At 40.1% G+C, this 18,866-nt stretch overlaps 1 protein-coding gene across 6 annotated transcripts in view; it reads left to right on the top strand.

Annotated features, from left to right (window-relative positions):
• The window catches only part of HELZ (helicase with zinc finger), a 179,030-nt gene that overhangs the window by 33,648 nt on the left and 126,516 nt on the right, over positions 1-18,866 (top strand). For 5 of the 6 annotated variants that reach the window (XM_082603666.1, XM_082603668.1, XM_082603669.1 and 2 more), the window contains 2 exons: positions 7,117-7,344; positions 9,669-9,705. In XM_082603666.1, the coding sequence (XP_082459792.1) occupies positions 7,135-7,344; positions 9,669-9,705 (247 nt within the window). In that variant the 5' untranslated portion in view covers positions 7,117-7,134. Of the gene's footprint in view, positions 1-182; positions 223-7,116; positions 7,345-9,668; positions 9,706-18,866 lie in introns of all 6 variants that reach the window. The other variant, XM_082603667.1, reaches the window with a different exon arrangement.

The raw sequence follows: 18,866 nt of genomic DNA, 5'->3' as shown, positions 1-18,866 counted from the left end.
ATTCATCTAAGTTATTGCATGTATTGAAAGTTTATTCCTTTTTATTACTCAGTAGTTTTCCATTGTCACTCATTAAAGGACATTTGCGTTGTTTCCAATTTTTAACATTTAGGAATAGAGCTGCTGTAAACATTTGTGTACAGACTTTTGTGCAAACATAGTTTTCATTTCTCTATCTCTAGGGTAGCTGTCTCTGGGGAGAGGGGATTGCTGGGTGATATAGTGAGTATATTTTTAACTTTATAAGAAACTGTCAACCCTTTTTCCAGAGTGTCTGTACCATTTTGTATTCTCCCACTAGCAATGTACGAGAATTCCACCTATTCCACATCACTGACACTATCAGTGATTTTAATTTAGCCATTCTAATAGGTATGTGGTAATATCTTATCATGGTTTTAATTTGCATTTCTCTGATGACTAATGCCATTGGACATCTTTTCATGTGCTTATTTGCCATCATTAGATCCCCTTAGTGGAGTGCCCTTGAAATCTTTTGTCTAGCTTTTTTTTTTTTTTTTTCGGTATGTGGGCCTCTCACTGTTGTGGCCTCTCCCGTTGTGGAGCACAGGCTCTGGACGCGCACGCTCAGCGGCCATGGCTCACAGGCCCAGCCGCTCCGCAGCATGTGGGATCTTCCTGGACCGGGGCATGAACCCATGTCCCCTGCATCGGCAGGCGGACTCTCAACCACTGCACCACCAGGGAAGCCCTGTCTAGCTTTTAATTGGGTTGTTTTCTTACTGTTGAGTTTTGAGAATTCTTTATATATTTGGATACAAATCCTTTTTCAGGTATGTGATTTGCCGTTGGTTTTTTCTCAGTCTTTAGCTTGGCTTCGTATCCTTCTAACATAATAGTGTCTTTCAAAGAGGAAAAAGGTTTAATTTTGAGAAAGTCCAGTTCATAAATTTTTTTCTTTTTTACATTATACTAAGATGGGTAGATTTTAAAATAAGTTTCTGTTCTATAAAAGTGGTGAAAAGTAACTTAGTGATGGGAATGTCCTCATAAAGTTGACTTTGTGGAAGGTGCAAATGTTATTTTCTGGAAAGGTGGTACTAATTAATATACCTCTTAGTCTTGGGAACATCTAGGACTTTTATTTAACCAAAGGATGCAATTGGTTGTGGTTTGTGAGGGTTTTCACACTTTTTAAAAAAATGATAATCACTAATGTGGTTAAATATGTATACTTTCATAATGCAGAACTATGTAGGAATTAGTCCTTAAGACTCTTCCAGGGTTAAAAGAGTGGTATATTACATTCCCATTTGATGCTTTGGGGAGTGCCTGAGTTTGAGTTTCTGCTTCACTGGAACAGCATTAGAACTCTGAGTGTAGGTTCAGATTCAGTGTCATGGCTGAAAGCACGAGCTGCATCAGAATGTCTGCATTTGAATCCTGCCTTTTATTTACAGTGTAACTGTGGGTGAGTAACTTAACTTGTCTGTGCTTCAGGTTCCTTATCTGTTAGTGGGAATGATAATAATAACATCCACCTTGTAAGGTCATTATGAGGAATCAAGCAGATTACATAATATAGTCATTTCAGCGGCCTCTGGCCCACAGTAAGCATTCAGCAAATGGCTCTTGTTATTATTCTTATTATTATTGCTGAAATAGCTTTATGATAAAATTGTTTAAACAAATGTTTTGGAATATTTTCAAGAGTCAGAATAACCACATATCACACTAAGTCATTTCTCTCCCATGCCCACTTTTTTCTCTTTGCACTTGTTAGTATTAATCAATACCTGTGACCAGTGTTTTTAATAATCATGTATATATACACTGTTTTACAAGCCAGCTATCAGTTCATTCCATTTTTCACATCTTGTGAGGTACTAATCAGATATACACATACAGCTTCAGCTGCCTGAAATATCAACCTAAATTGGCTTAAGCTGGAAAGAAATTTTAGTTAGGCTCACCTAACTGCAAAGTCAGGCACAGCTAGCTGGATTCCGGGTTCAAGTAAAGTCATCAGGACTCAGGTTCTCCCCACGAGTCAACTCTGCCTTTTCCTGTATGGACTTCAGTTGTAGGAACTGTATGTTAGAAACTTGGCTGTAGCATATTCACCCCCTGTAGCCTGTCAGCGTTTAGATTCAGCCGGAAAGAGCGCCTGTCTCTTTCCCAGAAGCCTCAGCAAAAGTCTCATGATGTCTCATTGGCTCTTATGGGGTCACATGTCTGACCTGGAGCCAATCGCTGTTTGAGGCTGTGAGACTGGGATTGGCTAGTTCTGGTCACGTGTCACCCATGGCTCTTTGACGGAGTCGATCCCACCAGAGCCACGCTGACTGAGAGGCGGGGAGAGGTGCCTACTCTGAGGGAATATGTGGGCTTTTATTACCAGAAAAAGGGATGGACGCTGGCTGGTCAAACGACTAATGTGCTGTTAGGCTCTTTTTGTAGATCGGCAACGGATCACAGGGGTTAATGGATTTGAATTAGACCGGATTTGAATTAGAACCTTGGTTACTGATTCCAGCTTTTTTGTCTCAGGAATGCCGTTCCCCACAGGGGCAGGAGTTTGCAGAAAGTTAGTGTTGTGTATTCTTTTGGTGAAAGTCGGATAATTTTTAACAGGAAGAGAAAGAGTCAAGGCAAATAGGGGTGGCCTTCTCAATGGGTGGACGTGGTGCTTCTTCCCACACTGGTGGGTTTAAGCGACTCAGCGCCCTTCTCCGGGCCTTTCTGTCCCCATGGCAGAGGCTGTACAAGACCCAGCTTGGTCAGTGTCTGTCCGCTACATGGCAGTTTTGCGTGCTGTAGACACGGGTGTATCCGTGTATCCTGGGCAAGAGTGTCGGCTACATGGTGAGGTGTGTCTGGGAGCTGGTGTCGTGTAGAGGTGGTTTCTAGATCTCTGTGTTTTTTATAGTGCATTTTAGTGTGGCTTGAGACATTGTCTCACTTTGACTTCGGCTGGCAGTTTTTATTTTATGTTTTTCAAGAAGATGCTTGAACTCGAACAAGAGTATGTGTAGGTCATGCTGTTTTCTGAAGAACCAGGGAAGACAGTTACCAGAGACCTGCCTTGTATGGAGAGCTACGCTACAGAAGTACCCGCAGTGAGGTTCAGGGAGACTGCAGTTAGAAATGAACTGTTGGGACCTGATTAATTGTGGTAGGCATCTTCATATCCAGTGCTGAGGTGGGCACCTGAGCCTACATATCAGAGACATTAACTCTTGAAATTAAGTCAGTTCCCCCCATAGCTCCCGGAGTTAGTAATTCTGTCCCTAATCTCTACTTCTGTGTTACTTTTATTGAGATATCCCTGGCTAATATGTTTGGTGATTAATGTTGATGGTAGGCTTTGTGATCTCCCCTCAGAGCCAGTTTTAGGGGTTAGCTTGTGTTTGTCAGTGATGTACAAGTACACTTGTTTCTCCAATGGCTATTGGAGAGCATAATCATTATTATGATTTCATAATCATAACCATTATTATTTTACCAAGATGGTGAAAATGGGTGAAAATAATTCCTCTGTCAAGTAGATAAAGTAGTTACATAGCATGATATTTTATTTTCTATAAATACAGTATTGAATGTTGAAATCTGTAAAGTGATTTCCACTTTGTATAACTTGAAAATATGGAATTTTAGTGAAATAACAATAGCGAACACTTACTGAGCACTCACTGTATGCCAGGCATTCTTTTAAGCGCTTTACACGTATTATTTCGCTTAATTCTTAAGTGAAAATAAATAACCATAGGAGGTAGGTATTAGTTGTCTCCTTGCCATTTTAGAGGTGAGCAAGTTGAGATACTTGAGGCTAAGTCATTTGCTCCAGGTCACACAGCTGGTGAGTGACACAGTTGGTGAGTGACAGCTGGTGAGTTCTGAATGTAAGTCCTCTGGCTCCAAGTCTGTGCTTTGGATCACTATGCTGTGTTCTGTCCCTAGTAAAGATTTTAGCTCATGTGTTGTTAGTTTTTCTTTTCATTTTGCTTCTTTTTGTAATATTTTCTAGATGTGGGCTAGGAGTTTTATAGAGAAGATTTGCTAATTCTAGGACCTTTGGAATCCATGGATTTATCCATCTTTTGTTGCTGTTATTTGGCAAGCAAACACTCTATGCTTGTTTATATCAGTAGGTGTCAACCAGGAATGATTTTGGCCCCCAGGGGACATTTGCTGATGTCTAGAGACAGACATCTTTAGTTGTCGTAAGTCAGGAGACATGCTCCTGGCACCTAGTGGTCAGAGGCCGGGATGCTGCTGAAACATTTATGAAGCACAGGACAGCCTTCCGCAACAAAGAATTGTTCGGCCCAAAATGTCAATAGCATCAACTCTGGCCTGTAGAATAAGTGACTGATGATCTTGTAATGGCATTCTGATCTCTATTGGGCAAAGTCACATTAGTAATGTAGAAATGATTACTTTTGATGTTTGTTTGATAATTGATTTCCCCAAATGAATGCATGTTTGTATAAGGGACATAAACACCAACCATAACTTAAATATTGAAGTTCCCTTAAAGTAAACTGGGAATTATAGCCCACTGAGGGAGAGCTGAGGAAGTTTAAAGGGAGGCCATGTAATGCCTGAGGATACAATACTCTAAATATTTGTTGGATTACCTTGTGAATTACACAATTAGATTTCATTTTTTGTGTTGTGTTAATATGTCAAGTGTATAAACATTTTAAATATCCTGTATTTTTTAAAACCGTGTTTTGGTATTTTTTTAATTAAAAATTTCATACTGAGAAAAGTGGAGAATATTACATTGTACCCCGTGTTATGTACCACCCATATTTAACAAATGCTAACAAATACTGAAGTCCATTTTGAGCTCTTTCTCATCCCATCCCTTAGGTGTTTCTACATTTTTTGTTATACCAAACATCTCAAAAGTTGAAGGGGCCTGGAACTCTTCCGATGTCTGTCGTCAGGCCTCACTCACTGCTGCTGCCTTTTGTCTGCCTGTCAGCTTCTCCCCTCATCTTTCACTGCAGTATATAGGCGGTGGAGGGCGGAGCCAGGTTGTCTTTTCAAAGCTGGAAAGGCCAGGCCGAGAGTGGATGCGTAGGCTGGAGGGAGGCGGGAGGACAATAAGTATGGGTTTCCCCCAATGACTGAAAGCAGAGCGTTCCCATGAAACCTTTCATAAGCCGAAGTGGCGTAAAGCGAAGAAGCAGTGACCATAGGACACATCTTGCTAACGGATGCACAAAATAAATTGAGCTAAAGTACGGAAGCTCAGTGACAGTTCAAAGCTATGGTGGCTTGATGCTGAGGTGCTGAGTGTGGTTCCCAGGAAGGAGCTGGGTGGTGCCCCTCGCACCCGCTTTTGCAGCGCACAGTGCGAATTGCCTCTGTACGGGCTGCTGCACAATACGTGCCGGGCACTGTTCTCATTTTCCCCCCTTTTTTGTGAAAATAGATACCTCTTTGGATTTCTTTTGGTTGGGAAAACAGGCGCTAACGTGGGTCTTTCTTAAAAGCGAAGTGGCATAAATTGAGCTTTGGAAGGATGGAGGAGACCTGTACCTTGGGGCCGTTTGGTGAGGTAGAAAGTGGGGAGAGTGAGCGAGGGTGGGAAGAGGCAAGAAGAGCAGTCTCGGAACCAACAGAGATGGTGGTGGGAGGTCTGCAAGCGTGGTCCGCCGGAGCAATGTTGTGACTGTCAGGTCAGAGGATCTTAGGTCTTCTTTGCCCAGGATTGCTGCTCCCTGCATTATGAGTGGTATAGCTCAGGAGAGGCTGCGCTTGAATTCTCAATCTCTATTACTTGGACTGCTTAGTGGTCTGTTATTAATGGCAATGCCTGCTTATCACCAGTTGTTCACAGGACTTCTACATGATAGGTTCCTTCTTTTTTTTTTTTTTTTTTTTTTTTGACCACACCATGCCACCTGCGGGATCTTAGTTCCCCGACCAGGGATCAAACCCTCTCCCCGCCCCTTTCCGCCGTGGAGGAAGCACGGAGTCCCAACCACTGCACTGCCCTATAGGTTCCTTCTTTATTTAAACACCTCCCATCATGCTCCATTGCTATGGAATAAAGCCCTCAGTTCTTGTGGCATTGGAGGGCATTCTTAGCCTCTTTCCCTCCTTCTCTGACACACCTGGAGTGTATCATGTGCTTTTTCTTGTCTTGGTGACTTCTTGTGCATTCTCTCTGATAAACTCCCCTGTGCTCTCCCTATCATCTCTGCACAGTGAACTTGTGTTCTTCTTTTGAGGGCAGCTCATGCCTTTCGGCAGATGGAAGGTATTTCTTGCTATTTTTCATTTGTGCTTTGCCTGTCTTGCTAGAATCTGAGTTTCTTGAAAGCAGTGATGGCATGCTTCCTCTTTGCGTTTAGTGCTGCTAACACAGGGCCTGGCCTCAGGAAATGTTTGCTGAACTGAATTAATAGCCAGTTCGAACTTGCCCTTGAGCCAGTGTTTTGTACTGGTGGGAAAAATCCTACACGGTGTGGACTTTGATTCTCTGAAGTGTCAGTTACAGTATTGTAAGACGGAAGATAGGAGTCTGGGATAGGAAACAGTTTTGCACCTTCCGGTTTGTTTTTTTTGTTGTTGTTTTTGTTGTTTTTTGTTTTTTGCGGTCCGCGGGCCTCTCACTGTTGTGGCCTCTCCTGTTGCGGAGCACAGACTCCGGACGCGCAGGCACAGCAGCCATGGCTCACAGGCCCAGCCGCTCCGCGGCATGTGGGATCTTCCCTGACCTGGGCATGAACCCATGTCCCCTGCATCGGCAGGCGGACTCTCAACCACTGCGCCACCAGGGAAGCCCCTGCACCTTCTGGTTTAAAAAAAAAAAAAAGAGACGCCTTCGTGGCTTATTACACTTTGTGATATTCAGCATCATGTTTCATTTATAAATTTGATGTATTGTTGGCATGATCCTGCCTTACGGTTGATATTTTGCTTGGGTTTTAGTGAAGAGTTCATAAAATATAAAAGAGAAGCATAGAGTTTGTAGCGTCAGTAGTTGCTACTCAGCTCTGACCTTGATCAAAAGGCTGCTTGAGAGTAACTATTCAGATATATAGTTGGACCAGTTGAGTTAGGAATGGGGCTAGAATTGAAAATTAATACATTTTTTAAAACCTTTTCTTACTTGTTCTTTCTCCCTGTCTTTAGGATTTTTGTCCCTGAGTCATGGAAGACAGAAGAGCTGAGAAGTCATGTGAACAAGCATGTGAATCACTTAAGAGACAAGACTATGAAATGACCCTCAAGCACTGCACAGAGGCCCTCCTTTCTCTTGGCCAGTACTCCATGGCTGACTTCACAGGGCCGTGTCCACTGGAGATAGAAAGCATCAAAATCGAGAGTCTTCTTTACAGAATTGCCTCCTTTTTGCAGCTGGTGAGTAAACACTGTCAATGAGCCAGTGCTGAACCATGTAAAATGGCTGTTTTCTGTGAGTGGGGACTATTGCTGATCACTGCTTCCACAGGTCACCACATTCTGGGCTGAGGACATGAGTGAAGTGGCTAGTGATTGCTGAATATCTTTGATGGCAAGCAACTGTGTTTTTAAGCCTTGAAAGTATTACTGTTTTTTAGCATTTTGGGTTATTCACTCCATTCAACAAATATTTCAACAAATGTTATTCACTCAATTCAACAAATATTTACGCTGTTCTAGGTATTTGCTATACGTTGGTGAAAAAGAAAGAGAAAGATCTCTCCTTCATAGTACTTTTTCTAGTGGGGGGCAGACAATAAACCATGGGCATTATAAATAAGTAAACACTTTAGATTGTTGGAAGGTAACAGTCTGCATGGAAAAAAAGTAGACTAGAGGGTTACTAGGGTTAGGGATAGGGTTGCAATTTTAAATTGGGTTAAGATAGGCCTCGTGATAAGGTGATACGAAGGAGGTAAGGAAGTGAGCCGTGTTGAAATCTGGAAGAAGATCGTCACAGGCAGAGGGAACAGTCAGTGTGGAATTCCTGAGGCGGAAGCATGCCTGCCGCGTCTGAGGAACAGTTGGGAGGCCCTTGTGCTGGAGTAAAGTGCCCAAGGGGGAGAGTGCAGCAGGGCTAGATCCTGTGGGACCCTTCAGGCCACTGTCAGGGCTGGTGTCTGCTCTACTTGAGATGGGACGCTGTTGTGGGATTTTGAGCAGAGGAGTGGCATGGTCTGCTTTAATAGGAGTGATTTGGCCTTTGTGTTGAGAATAGACTGTAAAAGAGTAAGAGCAGATGCAGGGAGACTAGTTTGGAAGCTATTAGAATAATCTAGGCCAGCGGTGAAGTGGCTCAGATCAAAATGCTAGCATTGGAGATGGTGAGAAGTGGTTTGTTCTGGTTACAATCTGAAGATAGAACGAAGCAGATGTCCTAATGTACTGAAGGCAGGGAGTGAGAGATATAGAGCAGGCATAGTTTACTTACTTCGCCCTTTTTTTGTCTGAGCAATTGGAGGCGTGGAGTTTCCTTACACTGAGATGAGAGGCCTATAGGTGGGGAGATGGGAAAGAGTTCATTTTGGACATACTGATTTGAGATGACATTTAGATATCCAGCTGGAGATGTTGAATAAGCAGTTGGATATGCAGGTCTGGAGTTTGGGAGAGAGGTCTGGGCTAAAGATGTAAATTTGAGAGTTTGTGGCCTATAGATGATATATAAAGTCTTACACCTGGGTCAGATCAGCAGGGGAATGAGTATAGGTAGAGAGAAGGGGAGGGCTGAGGACCTAGTCTTGTGGCACTAGTTTAAGAGGTTGGGAGGAGAAGCAAAGCATCCTGAAAAGCAGCCCGTGAGGTTAAGGAAAACTAAGAGAGTAAGATGTCCTAGGAACCAGTCAAAGAAGCCTGTCCAGATGAGGGAACGTTCAGTGTCCACTGCTGTGAATAGAGTCGTGAGAACTGAGAATTGACTGAGAAATGACAGTGTGTCTAAATGGGTACGTGTAAGTGTACCTAACTGGATTCACTGGCAGTCACTGGTGAGCTCCATGAGGGCAGCTTCCATGGAGTGGTGGGTGAAAGCCTGATAAAAGAGAGTTTAAGAGAAAGTCAGAGGGAAGGGAATTGAAATACATGATATAGACAATTCTTGAGGAGTTTGCCCCATTGAAGCACAAAAAAATGGAATGGTAGCTGGTGGGAGAAGTGAAGTCAAGAGAAGGATCTTTTCTGATGAGAGAAATAAGAGCATATTTGTTTATAGGACTGAACCGTTAGAAAACAAAATATTAATGATGTAGGAGAAAATAGAAGCTTGCTGGAGCGCTGTTCTTGAGTAGGCCCTGGAGCAGATCTGTGCAGGTGGTAGGATGGGCTTTAGGAAGGAACAGGGCTGGCTCACCTGGTAACAGGTGGAAGGCACAGTGTGCCGGGAAGTGGGCAGCCATGGTAGTGGCCATCCGTGGAAAGTCTCTTCTCAGGGCTGCAGTTTACTCAGTAAAGTCATTAGCTGAGAACGAGGATGGGGAAGAGATTTCTGGTGACTTGAGGTTAGAGAGGGCGAGAGGGAGGAGTGTGAATAAATGGCCTAGGGAAGTATACTGTAATGTTTGTAGAATGTCACGTAATCCTCAGCACGAGTTAGCTTTGCTCTCTGCATATTAAATTTGCAACATTAGTGATTAAGCTTCGAAACAAAGCTGAGCTTTTTGATAAAATGTGTTTTAAGCAGCCCTTGAACTACTTAACTTTATCTTGTATCTTTTATTTTGCAGAAAAACTATGGGCAAGCTGATGAAGATTGTAGGCATGGTATGTTTAAAAGCAGGATTCTTTTCTGCTGTGAAGATTTCGAATTATTTAATTGAGCAGTGTTTAAGATTTGTTTTTTTCCATATGCTAATTTCAAAAGTGATTATAATATTTAGAAAACCCACCTCACGGTGGTGCTGAGTGACTAATTTGGATGGCGACTTTCCTGCTGTGATGGGTGCACACATGAACATTGTTCCTAATCACAAGTGTTGGCATTGCTGTCACTCCCTTGGGAACATTGAGAATGCCCTTTGAAAGTTTGTGTGAGTATTTTCAGTCAATAAAGAGCCATATTTTAAGAACTGTAGCACATAACACACATTGATTAAAATGTTAAGCTTGGATAAATTGAAAAGCTGGGCCTCTGCCTCCTGTAATGTTCTTTCCCCCTTCATTAGAAGATTTCCCTTAGAGAGCAGAGACTGACTAGAATGCTCTTTAGTGCTTTTTCCTGTTTTCTTTTGGGCAGGAAATTGATTAATAAGATTCGTGCTCTTTGGGTACTCATAGAATAGGAATCCTTTTCTTGGAGATTGCTGCCAATTCACTAGAATGAATCTAGAAGTGAGTGGGAGGAGGGTTCAGTGTACATTCTCACACACTCTTGGTGGGAGTTTTGCACAGCTCAGTGATTTGGATAATATAATGTTTCAGTTATCCAGATTGGGGTTGGGGGGCTGAGGTGTCTAACATAAGTTAAAGTTTTTTTCCTATTTGCTCCTTTGTGTCAAAACTTTAAAAAGTATTAGCTCTTTTTGTTGTTAACCTTACAAAACCATCTTATCTACTCCTGGGGCATATTGGACGTAATTTAACCATTCATTAAAGATTCAGTGACCTCTTTGTAAACCTTGCTTCATAGAATTGTATACTTTGAGAGTTAATTGGCTTGAGAGATATCTAGTACCATCTTCCGTTAAATAAATCTTTACTATCTGTGGACATTTAAAAGTTACCAACAAGCCAGATAATATAGAGGAATATGAAGAAGGGACCCACTTCCCCTTCTCCCCCATCTGAAGGAACCATGTTATTAGTTTGCTGCATCTTCTTCACCTTTCTCTGTAGCGATAAGCACAAATGCTTAAATACATAGGTAGGGTTTTCCTTTAAAAATTAAAAAAGAATTATGTGATCATCACAAAGTTTCTTGCTTTCTTCTGTAACAATAGATCATGGACATCTTACTATGTTAATAATACATCAGCTCCAATTCCTGCTGAATATTCCATGGCATAGATGTGCTGTAATTTATTCAGCCATTCCCAGATTGATGGGCATTCAGGTGATTCTAGTTTTCTAGTTTGCTATAGTTCATCCTGTAATAAACATGTATTCTTTCTTACTGTTGCCTTTGTTTCTTTATGGTAGTCTTAAAAGTTAGATATCTGGGTTAAGGAGTTTTAAAAGTTGGATGTCTGGGTTAAAATATACTTGAATGCCTGTTTCCTGTGATCTCACTAACTGGAACCTCTCAGTCTTGACATTGTGACAATCTTGTGTGTGAGAAATGGCCACTCTTTCTTTAATGTTCCCTTCCTTGAGTACTAGTGAGGTTGATGCTTTTCATTTGGAGACACACAAAGTCCCAGAAGAGTAACTGACTTGTGAAGAGTTGTCGAAGGGTAAACGCTGTGGGTGAAGGAACATAAGGAAAAACGCTGCATTTTTTGTTAATTGTTTTACTTAGCGTTTTCAAGTTAGATACTATTTTACAGCTGCTGAATTACCAAAATAAAAGCTTAACCAGGAAACCTTGGAGATGAAGGATAAGTCTGTTACCTGGATTGTGATCATCGTAACATGAATGTATATCTATGTCCACACTCACCAGACTGTATACATTAATTACGTGCAGTTTTTGGATACTGATTATGTCTCTGTAATGTGGGGAGAAAAGTTTAACCAATGTCTAAGATAAGGTTGCAGTGAAATGAGTGTATGCTTGTGGTGTGGTAGAGTATGAAGCGGAATTCAGCTTGGTAACATGTTCGTTCCTTTGACCCACTAATCTTAGTTTTGGGATACTGTCCCAAGTAAATATTCCAAAAGAAGGAAGAAATTGTATGTGGAATGGTTTTCATTGCAATACTGTGTGGAAAAGCAGAAAATCGGTTAGCTTGCAATAAGGGTTCATTGATTACACTCTGTGCATTCCTTGTTACCATTTATGTGATAAGTAAGAACATGGAAGTGCTTATTTAATGTATATAAATTTGTCGTTTGAAATAGACATTTGGGAATATTGGCAAAGTTTACATGTGTATATTGCTAATTGTAGAGTTCTGCTTTTATATTATGTACATGTAATTTTTTTTCTTTTCACCTTTTGGTAACTTGTGTTTTTTTAAATTGAAATACAGTTGATTTACAGTATTAGTTTCAAGTGTACAGCAAACTTATTTTTATATAAGGTAAAATACCACAGTTAAGTAGTCAGTAATAAAAAGCAACACGAGAATCTCAATCTCTGTTAATTATTATATTGGTTTGTAATGCTAGATAGCCCGAATAGCTCCTGCCTTAATGGCCCCAGAGCTTTGTTTGAATTTTATGTACTAGAGTATCATCCTGGTGTCTGTTCCCTCACTGTCAGGCTATCAGTTTGCATTCCTTACAACTCTCAACATGCCTCATTGCAACTACCCTCCCCCTCTTCTCCACTTGCTGCTTCTGACCCTGATTTCACTTTCTTAGGCAGGGATAGGAAACCAGACAGGCAATCTTTGTCATGGAGTTAAAAAACATTGAAAAATTTTTTATTATGAAAAATTTAAAACATACAGGAAACTAGAGGAAAGTGTATAATAAACATTCATAGTCTCGAAACTTAGGTTGTAACCTTTTGCCATATTTATTTTACTTCATTAATTTTTTTCTGAACTATTTAAAAATAATTATAGACATCATGATATTTACTCCTAAATACTTTAGTATCCATCTCTAAAAAATAAGGTCATAACTGTATAACCACAGTATTATTATTAACCTAATAAAAATGGCCATAATTCCCTAATATCCAAAACCAGTCCATAATCAGATTTACCTGGTTGTTCCCAAAATGTTTTTTTTTTAAGGCTGATTTGTTTAAGCCAGGAACTAATCAGAGTCATAAGATTTAATAGTTGGAATTCTACTTAAATAAGAAATAGATTCTGAGTGAGGACTCAAGGGCATCCTGAAAATAAACTACACAGACTTTAAGTTCATGGAGTTTAGTTCTGAGTTTGGTGTTGTGTTCTGGATAGTGAGGGTTGTCAAACCAGTGACCAGCGAGTAAGTGAGGTGGTCAAGTCTGTTTTCATTATCTGAACATATGCTGTATTTGGCGTAACAGGAAAACTTTCATAACATAAGGATTCTTTTTCTTCCTCTGAAATATTCATCATATAGGAAACTCACATTTTTTTTTTACACTAACAAAAGGGAATGAGGTAAATGGAGAAAGTGAAATCGAAAGATAGTCTTATCAACTAAGAGTTTTGTGCTACATGTAATGTGTAGATCAAACTTAGTCATTATAACATCAATGAATACTTTTCATAAGGCTGCAAGATTTTTAAACCCTAGGTGAGAGTGTCATTAATTTAAGAAATTAATATAAACAAAGGAGTTTTGGCCATCAATTGATATTTATTATATTGATAACTTGCCCTGTGAAGTAAGTGATTCAGTAACCAAAAAGCCCTGTTAAATAGATGCTGACTGTATTACAAAAGGCAAATTGATACATGATTGATTGAACCTTCTATACTTTCCTTCTCTGAAGAGTTTTGATTAAATGGATTTTATATTTTATGGTAATTAAAAATGTTTTGGAAAAATAGTTAATAGGGGTAATAATATTCAGAATTATCTCTGGGTAAGACCCTCTGAAGTATTTTGTTTAATCACACTGTAATATCATTCCAGTTTTATGGGTGAGGAAACAGATTTTGTGAGATTAAGTAACTTGCTTAAGAGCATAGAGACAGTCCAGAGTGGAACTGTGGTTTTGAAGTGAGGTCTTTCTGACCTGAAAGGCCATGCTCCTTCTCTTTATCCTAAGGTACAACCTATTTATTCTTTAGGGTTTTACAGACATTATTCTATTTAGTGTAATAAACCTGGGGGGGAAAAAGGCAAATGGGTATTTTATATTCTAGAAATGAGAAAAACTGAGGCTCAGGATCACGTAGATAATAGTGGAGTGGGACAAGCGTTTGGATCTTTAAGCCTCTAGTCCATCCAGTTTTTCCTGTTGACCAGAATGTTAAATAGGGATGCAACTCGATAATATTTCTTAATTACTTGTTCTTTAGATCCATTTGCGGTAACTATTTTAAAAATTTCATGTATGTAAGCTTTATTTCTCCAACAGGAATTTTTTAAAAAACTTTTTATTTTATTTTATTTTTTTTGCGGTACGCGGGCCTCTCACTGTTGTGGCCTCTCCCGTCGCGGAGCACAGGCTCCCGACGCGCAAGCTCCGCTCACGGGCCCAGCTGCTCCGTGGTGGCCTATGGGATCCTCCTGGACCGGGGGCACGAACCCATGTCCCCTGCATCGGCAGGCAGACTCGCAACCACTGTGCCACCAGGGAAGCCCAAAAACTTTTTATTTTGAAATAATTATGGATTCACAGGAAGTTGCGAATATAGTACAGTGATCCCATGTACCTTTCCCCCCACTGCTTACATCTTACATAACTGTAGTACAATATCAAAACCAGGAAGTTGACATTGGTTCAATGAATATGTGTAATTCTGTTTCATTTTATTATGTGTAGATTCCGGTAACCACCAGCACAGTCACAATACAGAAGTGTTCTATCCCAGTGAAGATCTCTCTTGGGCTACCCTTCGTAGTTACACTCACTGTCTGCCCTCCCTGTGTAACCCCTGGCAGCCACTAATCTGTTCTCCACCTCCATCATTTTGTCATTTTGAAAATACCACATAATGGAACCATATTGTATGTGACCTTTTTAAGGATGACTTTTTTTCTCTCACCATGTGTTTGAGACCCATCCAAGTTTTTGTGTGTATCAGTAGTTCATCCATTTTTATGGCTGAGTAGTATTCCACAGCATGGCTGTACCACAGTTTGTTCTTCAGCAGGAACCTAAGCCTTTCTGGAATAGGACCTTAACTTCCACTCTTCATTTCCACATAATGCCTATTAACTGTTTTAAGTAAAGTTCTTTTATGTAAGTTGTTAGGGATAGAATATAAATCAGGAAAGTGTTTTTTTAATATTTAAGTTAAGTTGGAGACCATCCTCTGAGTATGCAGACTCTCTTTTGTATGAGTAGATATTTAAGTAAGCAATAGTCTTTGAACTATGCCCTTTGAACTCAGTTGCAAGAGCCTCATCATGGTTGTATGACTGTCTTTTCTTATTTATGCAGGGTGTCAGTTATAGTCATGAGTGACATTATAAATGTATTTCATGTTGTTTTTCACTCATAGAATAAATACTAGCATTAATTTTATATTAGCTCAAATTATATGTATACCATAAAAAGAGAAGATTTAAAATGAGTGGTACCTTGCCTTGTAAAATCTCAATAAAAACTATACCAGGGCTTCCCTGGTGGCGCAGTGGTTGAGAGTCCGCCTGCCGATGCAGGGGACACGGGTTCATGCCCCGGTCCAGGAGGATCCCACATGCCACGGAGCGGCTGGGCCCGTGAGCCATGGCCGCTGAGCCTGCGCGTCTGGAGCCTGTGCTCCACAATGGGAGAGGCCACAGCAGTGAGAGGCCTGCATTCCGCAAAAAAAAAAAAAACTATACCAAAGCGGGGTGGTGGGGGGGGACGGACGGACACGGACGGACAGGACGATGACACTGAAATTAAGATTATTGTGAACACCTGAAAACAGCCCTCTCGCATAGTACAAAGAAAATAGTCAGAAGAGGAGCAAAATGTCAGTTCTTCTCAGTAAGCAAATTATTTTTTTTAAAAGTAAGCAAATCAACCATGGAAACAATGAAGTAAGGGAGTGCCTTAGCAGAGGATTTTCCACACTCAGGATTTCCTCTGAATGCTTACAACGGACATAGCAAGATGTTGACTTCTGACGTTGAAATAAAGTCAGTGAAAGAGTTTTAAGATAAAAAATACAGTTAAGTTGATTTTTTTTAAATAGAAAACTTCCAGGGTTTTAAATTTTTTATTTATTTATTTATTTATTTATTTATATAGCTGCGTTGGGTCTTTGTTGCTGCACTCAGGCTTTCTCCAGTTGCGTCGAGCAGGGGTTACTCTTCGTTGTGGTGCACGGGCCTCTCACTGTGGAGGCTTCTCCCATTGGGGAGCACAGGCTCCAGACACACGGGCTTCAGCAGTTGTGGCACACGGGCTCAGTTGCTCCGCGGCATGTGGGATCTTCCTGGACCAGGGCTCAAACCCGTGTCCCCTGCATTGGCAGGCGGATTCTTAACCACCGCACCACCAGGGAAGCCTCTTTCTTCCAGTTTTTGAACAGTTAACAGAGATTAACTTTCCTGTAATGATATAGCAAATGCATCTTGGAAATTAGGGTTCTTTATAACGAGGAGGCTGAAGGCTCTGCAAGCAGCGTGCTCTCTCTCTCTCTCTCTTTCTAATGCACACACAGTACAACAGGCTACTCAGGAGTCCAAGAGACTTTACGCTGAGCTGCAGTTGAAGGAAAGAGTACTTTCAAAAATAGTAAGGTCTCAGCTTCAAAGTTTATGGCACACACAAGAGGGCTGTAAAAGAGATGCAGAGATTTTTGTGACCAGGTTAAGGACCGAATACTGGAAGGAGCCAAGAGCAAGGTAGCAGGGATTTGGGGGGAAAAAAAAGAAAGAGAGAATGAGAGAGAGAGTACATTATAGTATTTAAATCTGGATATGAAATATTTAGAAGAGGTCTGTATGATACCTGAGATTGAATACTGTTAGGGCTTTTCATTTTCCAAAAGCGTCTTATAAAGGAAAGATTTTATCTGCAAAAGACCTTGGTAGGAAGGACATAAAATGCCACAAAAGCTGCGGTCCGCATGTCTTAAAGTATTATGTATTATAATTGGAAGTAAATAGAGGGCAAGGGGAAAAAGGGTTGAGACGGAGGAGAAGGATGGTGGGAAAAAAAAAAAACTATTTGGAAAAATGGACCCGGGTGAGAGAGTTCTTATTCTGGTTTACATTATACTTTTTGTTACTTGTTACAAGTGGACATTTTAACCTGACTTAGGCCTTCTGCTGTTTGGAGTCTGTTTATAAACTCCTCCCCTAACCCCACCCCAATAGATATTTGGCAATAAGTTTATTGCCCCAAAATTAAATGGCTGATATTTAGGAAAGGAATTTATTTATAAATTATAAATTTGTTTCATATATTTATTAAATGAATCTATTTTCATTTTTGATTCAGTTCCTGATGTGTTGGTTCTGAGAATGTGATTATTTCCAAGTGGTGAATAACTTCACTTTATTAGTGACTCAAGGATTTAGTTTAATGGTAATTTTAAAATTTCTTTCAAAAAATTTGGAAAAATACTACCTTGATTACGCTATGCTCTTCAATAAACGGCTTTGGAAATAACTAAGGGCTTGATAAGAGAAATAACCTTTTATGGTCATGTTACTGAAAAAATACAGACTAATACTCAGCATTTACTGGACTTTAAGCTTGTTTTAAATTATCTTTCTCATTGCATGTAATTCTTTACAGGCAAGGGGAATTACGTTTTAATTGTTGATCCTCTCCTTTTGGTAGCCAGGGGCTGTTTTCGTTGAAACAGTTGAATGAGGACTCCTTTAAGATTACTCATATTCTGGTCCAAAACATTCCAAGTAAGACATATTTCAAGTGTTAGAAAATCTTACAAAAACTTAAGAATGAGAAGGGATAGAGACTTGAATTTAGCAACGCAGCTAAGGTGTTCAGATTTCTCCTTTGTAACTCCCAGGGGAAGGAAGGAGTTATGTGCTCACAGTAGAATTTCACAGATAGTTGGGGGAAGAGAATTTATTTGTAAGGAATCATAACTTTTTTACAGTCGTCCAAGATTAGGTTATGTTTTAATGTCATCTCTTTTGGCAAGTTCAATTATTATAGCTGAGGCAAGTTTAAGAATACACTAGGCCATACTTTGTTTTCTTTCAAGCTTTTCAAGATGTTAAAGGTAATACAGGACCAGATTGGCAGCACTGCAATTTGATTCTATCATATGACACCATAGCAGGATAGCTTTTTATCTATAGTAGTTGACTGTTTCTTTGCCATAGTTCTTCATGTGGGATCCTACAAGACATAAACTGAATTGCATTTAAAGACAGCCGTTAGAAGAAAGTACATCAGTAGTGTTTCTTGTCTAAAATGTTTAGAGAGAGGAAAGGGAAAGATAATTTTGACAAATCTGGAGACATTTAGACATCAATGTAATGGAAGAACTTTTGCAAAATAAAATTCAGCATATACCTTGTACAAAACCAAGGATCTCTGAAAAGTGCTTGTAAAATATCATGTCATTTAATACTCTTTAAACATGACATAGTCATCTGAGATTGAAATATTCTTACATTTTTTTTCATTTCCCTGAAACATTCTTCAGCTCTGGACAACTAGTTTCTTAATATCCCAATTACTGAAAAGGAACTAGGATAGTTCCTCAACAGTTCTTAATACTATTTTATACTTTTTAGAGGGGAACGTAACATCTAGGGAACTCTTGAGGAGATTGTGCTAGATACTTCATATAATTACCACAGTTAGTCTTTACCACAACCTTGTTAGGTAGCTACTGGCACCTCCATTTTACGGGGGAGGAAACAGGCTTAGCGAATGTGAGTGACCCAGACCTCGATAGGACTGTCATTTTTCTTCAGAGCATTTTATTAATGCTTGCATTATATTATTTGATCCTTGCAGCACATTTTTTCATCTTGCAGTTCTACAGGTGACCACACTGAGGACCAGAGAGATAAAATGACTTGCCAAAGGTCATATTTGAATAGTTTCAGGAATAGTAAGATCTGAGGGAGATGTGGGCTTACTGTGGAATTTTCTGAGATGCTCAAAACATTCTTAAGGATGCCCCGTTGTTGTTATTCATGTATTGGAATTGTCAGTGAGGCGATAAGTGATCTGTAACATGGATGCTGTGACAGCAGGTTGGTCTAAACTGAAAGTAATTGAATAAAAC

The sequence above is a fragment of the Mesoplodon mirus genome, assembly GCF_964341445.2.
Source record: "Mesoplodon mirus genome assembly, chromosome: 18".
Lineage (NCBI taxonomy): Eukaryota > Metazoa > Chordata > Mammalia > Artiodactyla > Ziphiidae > Mesoplodon > Mesoplodon mirus.
Note: the sequence above shows the minus strand (reverse complement) of the source record. Positions and strands in the feature narration are given on the sequence as shown.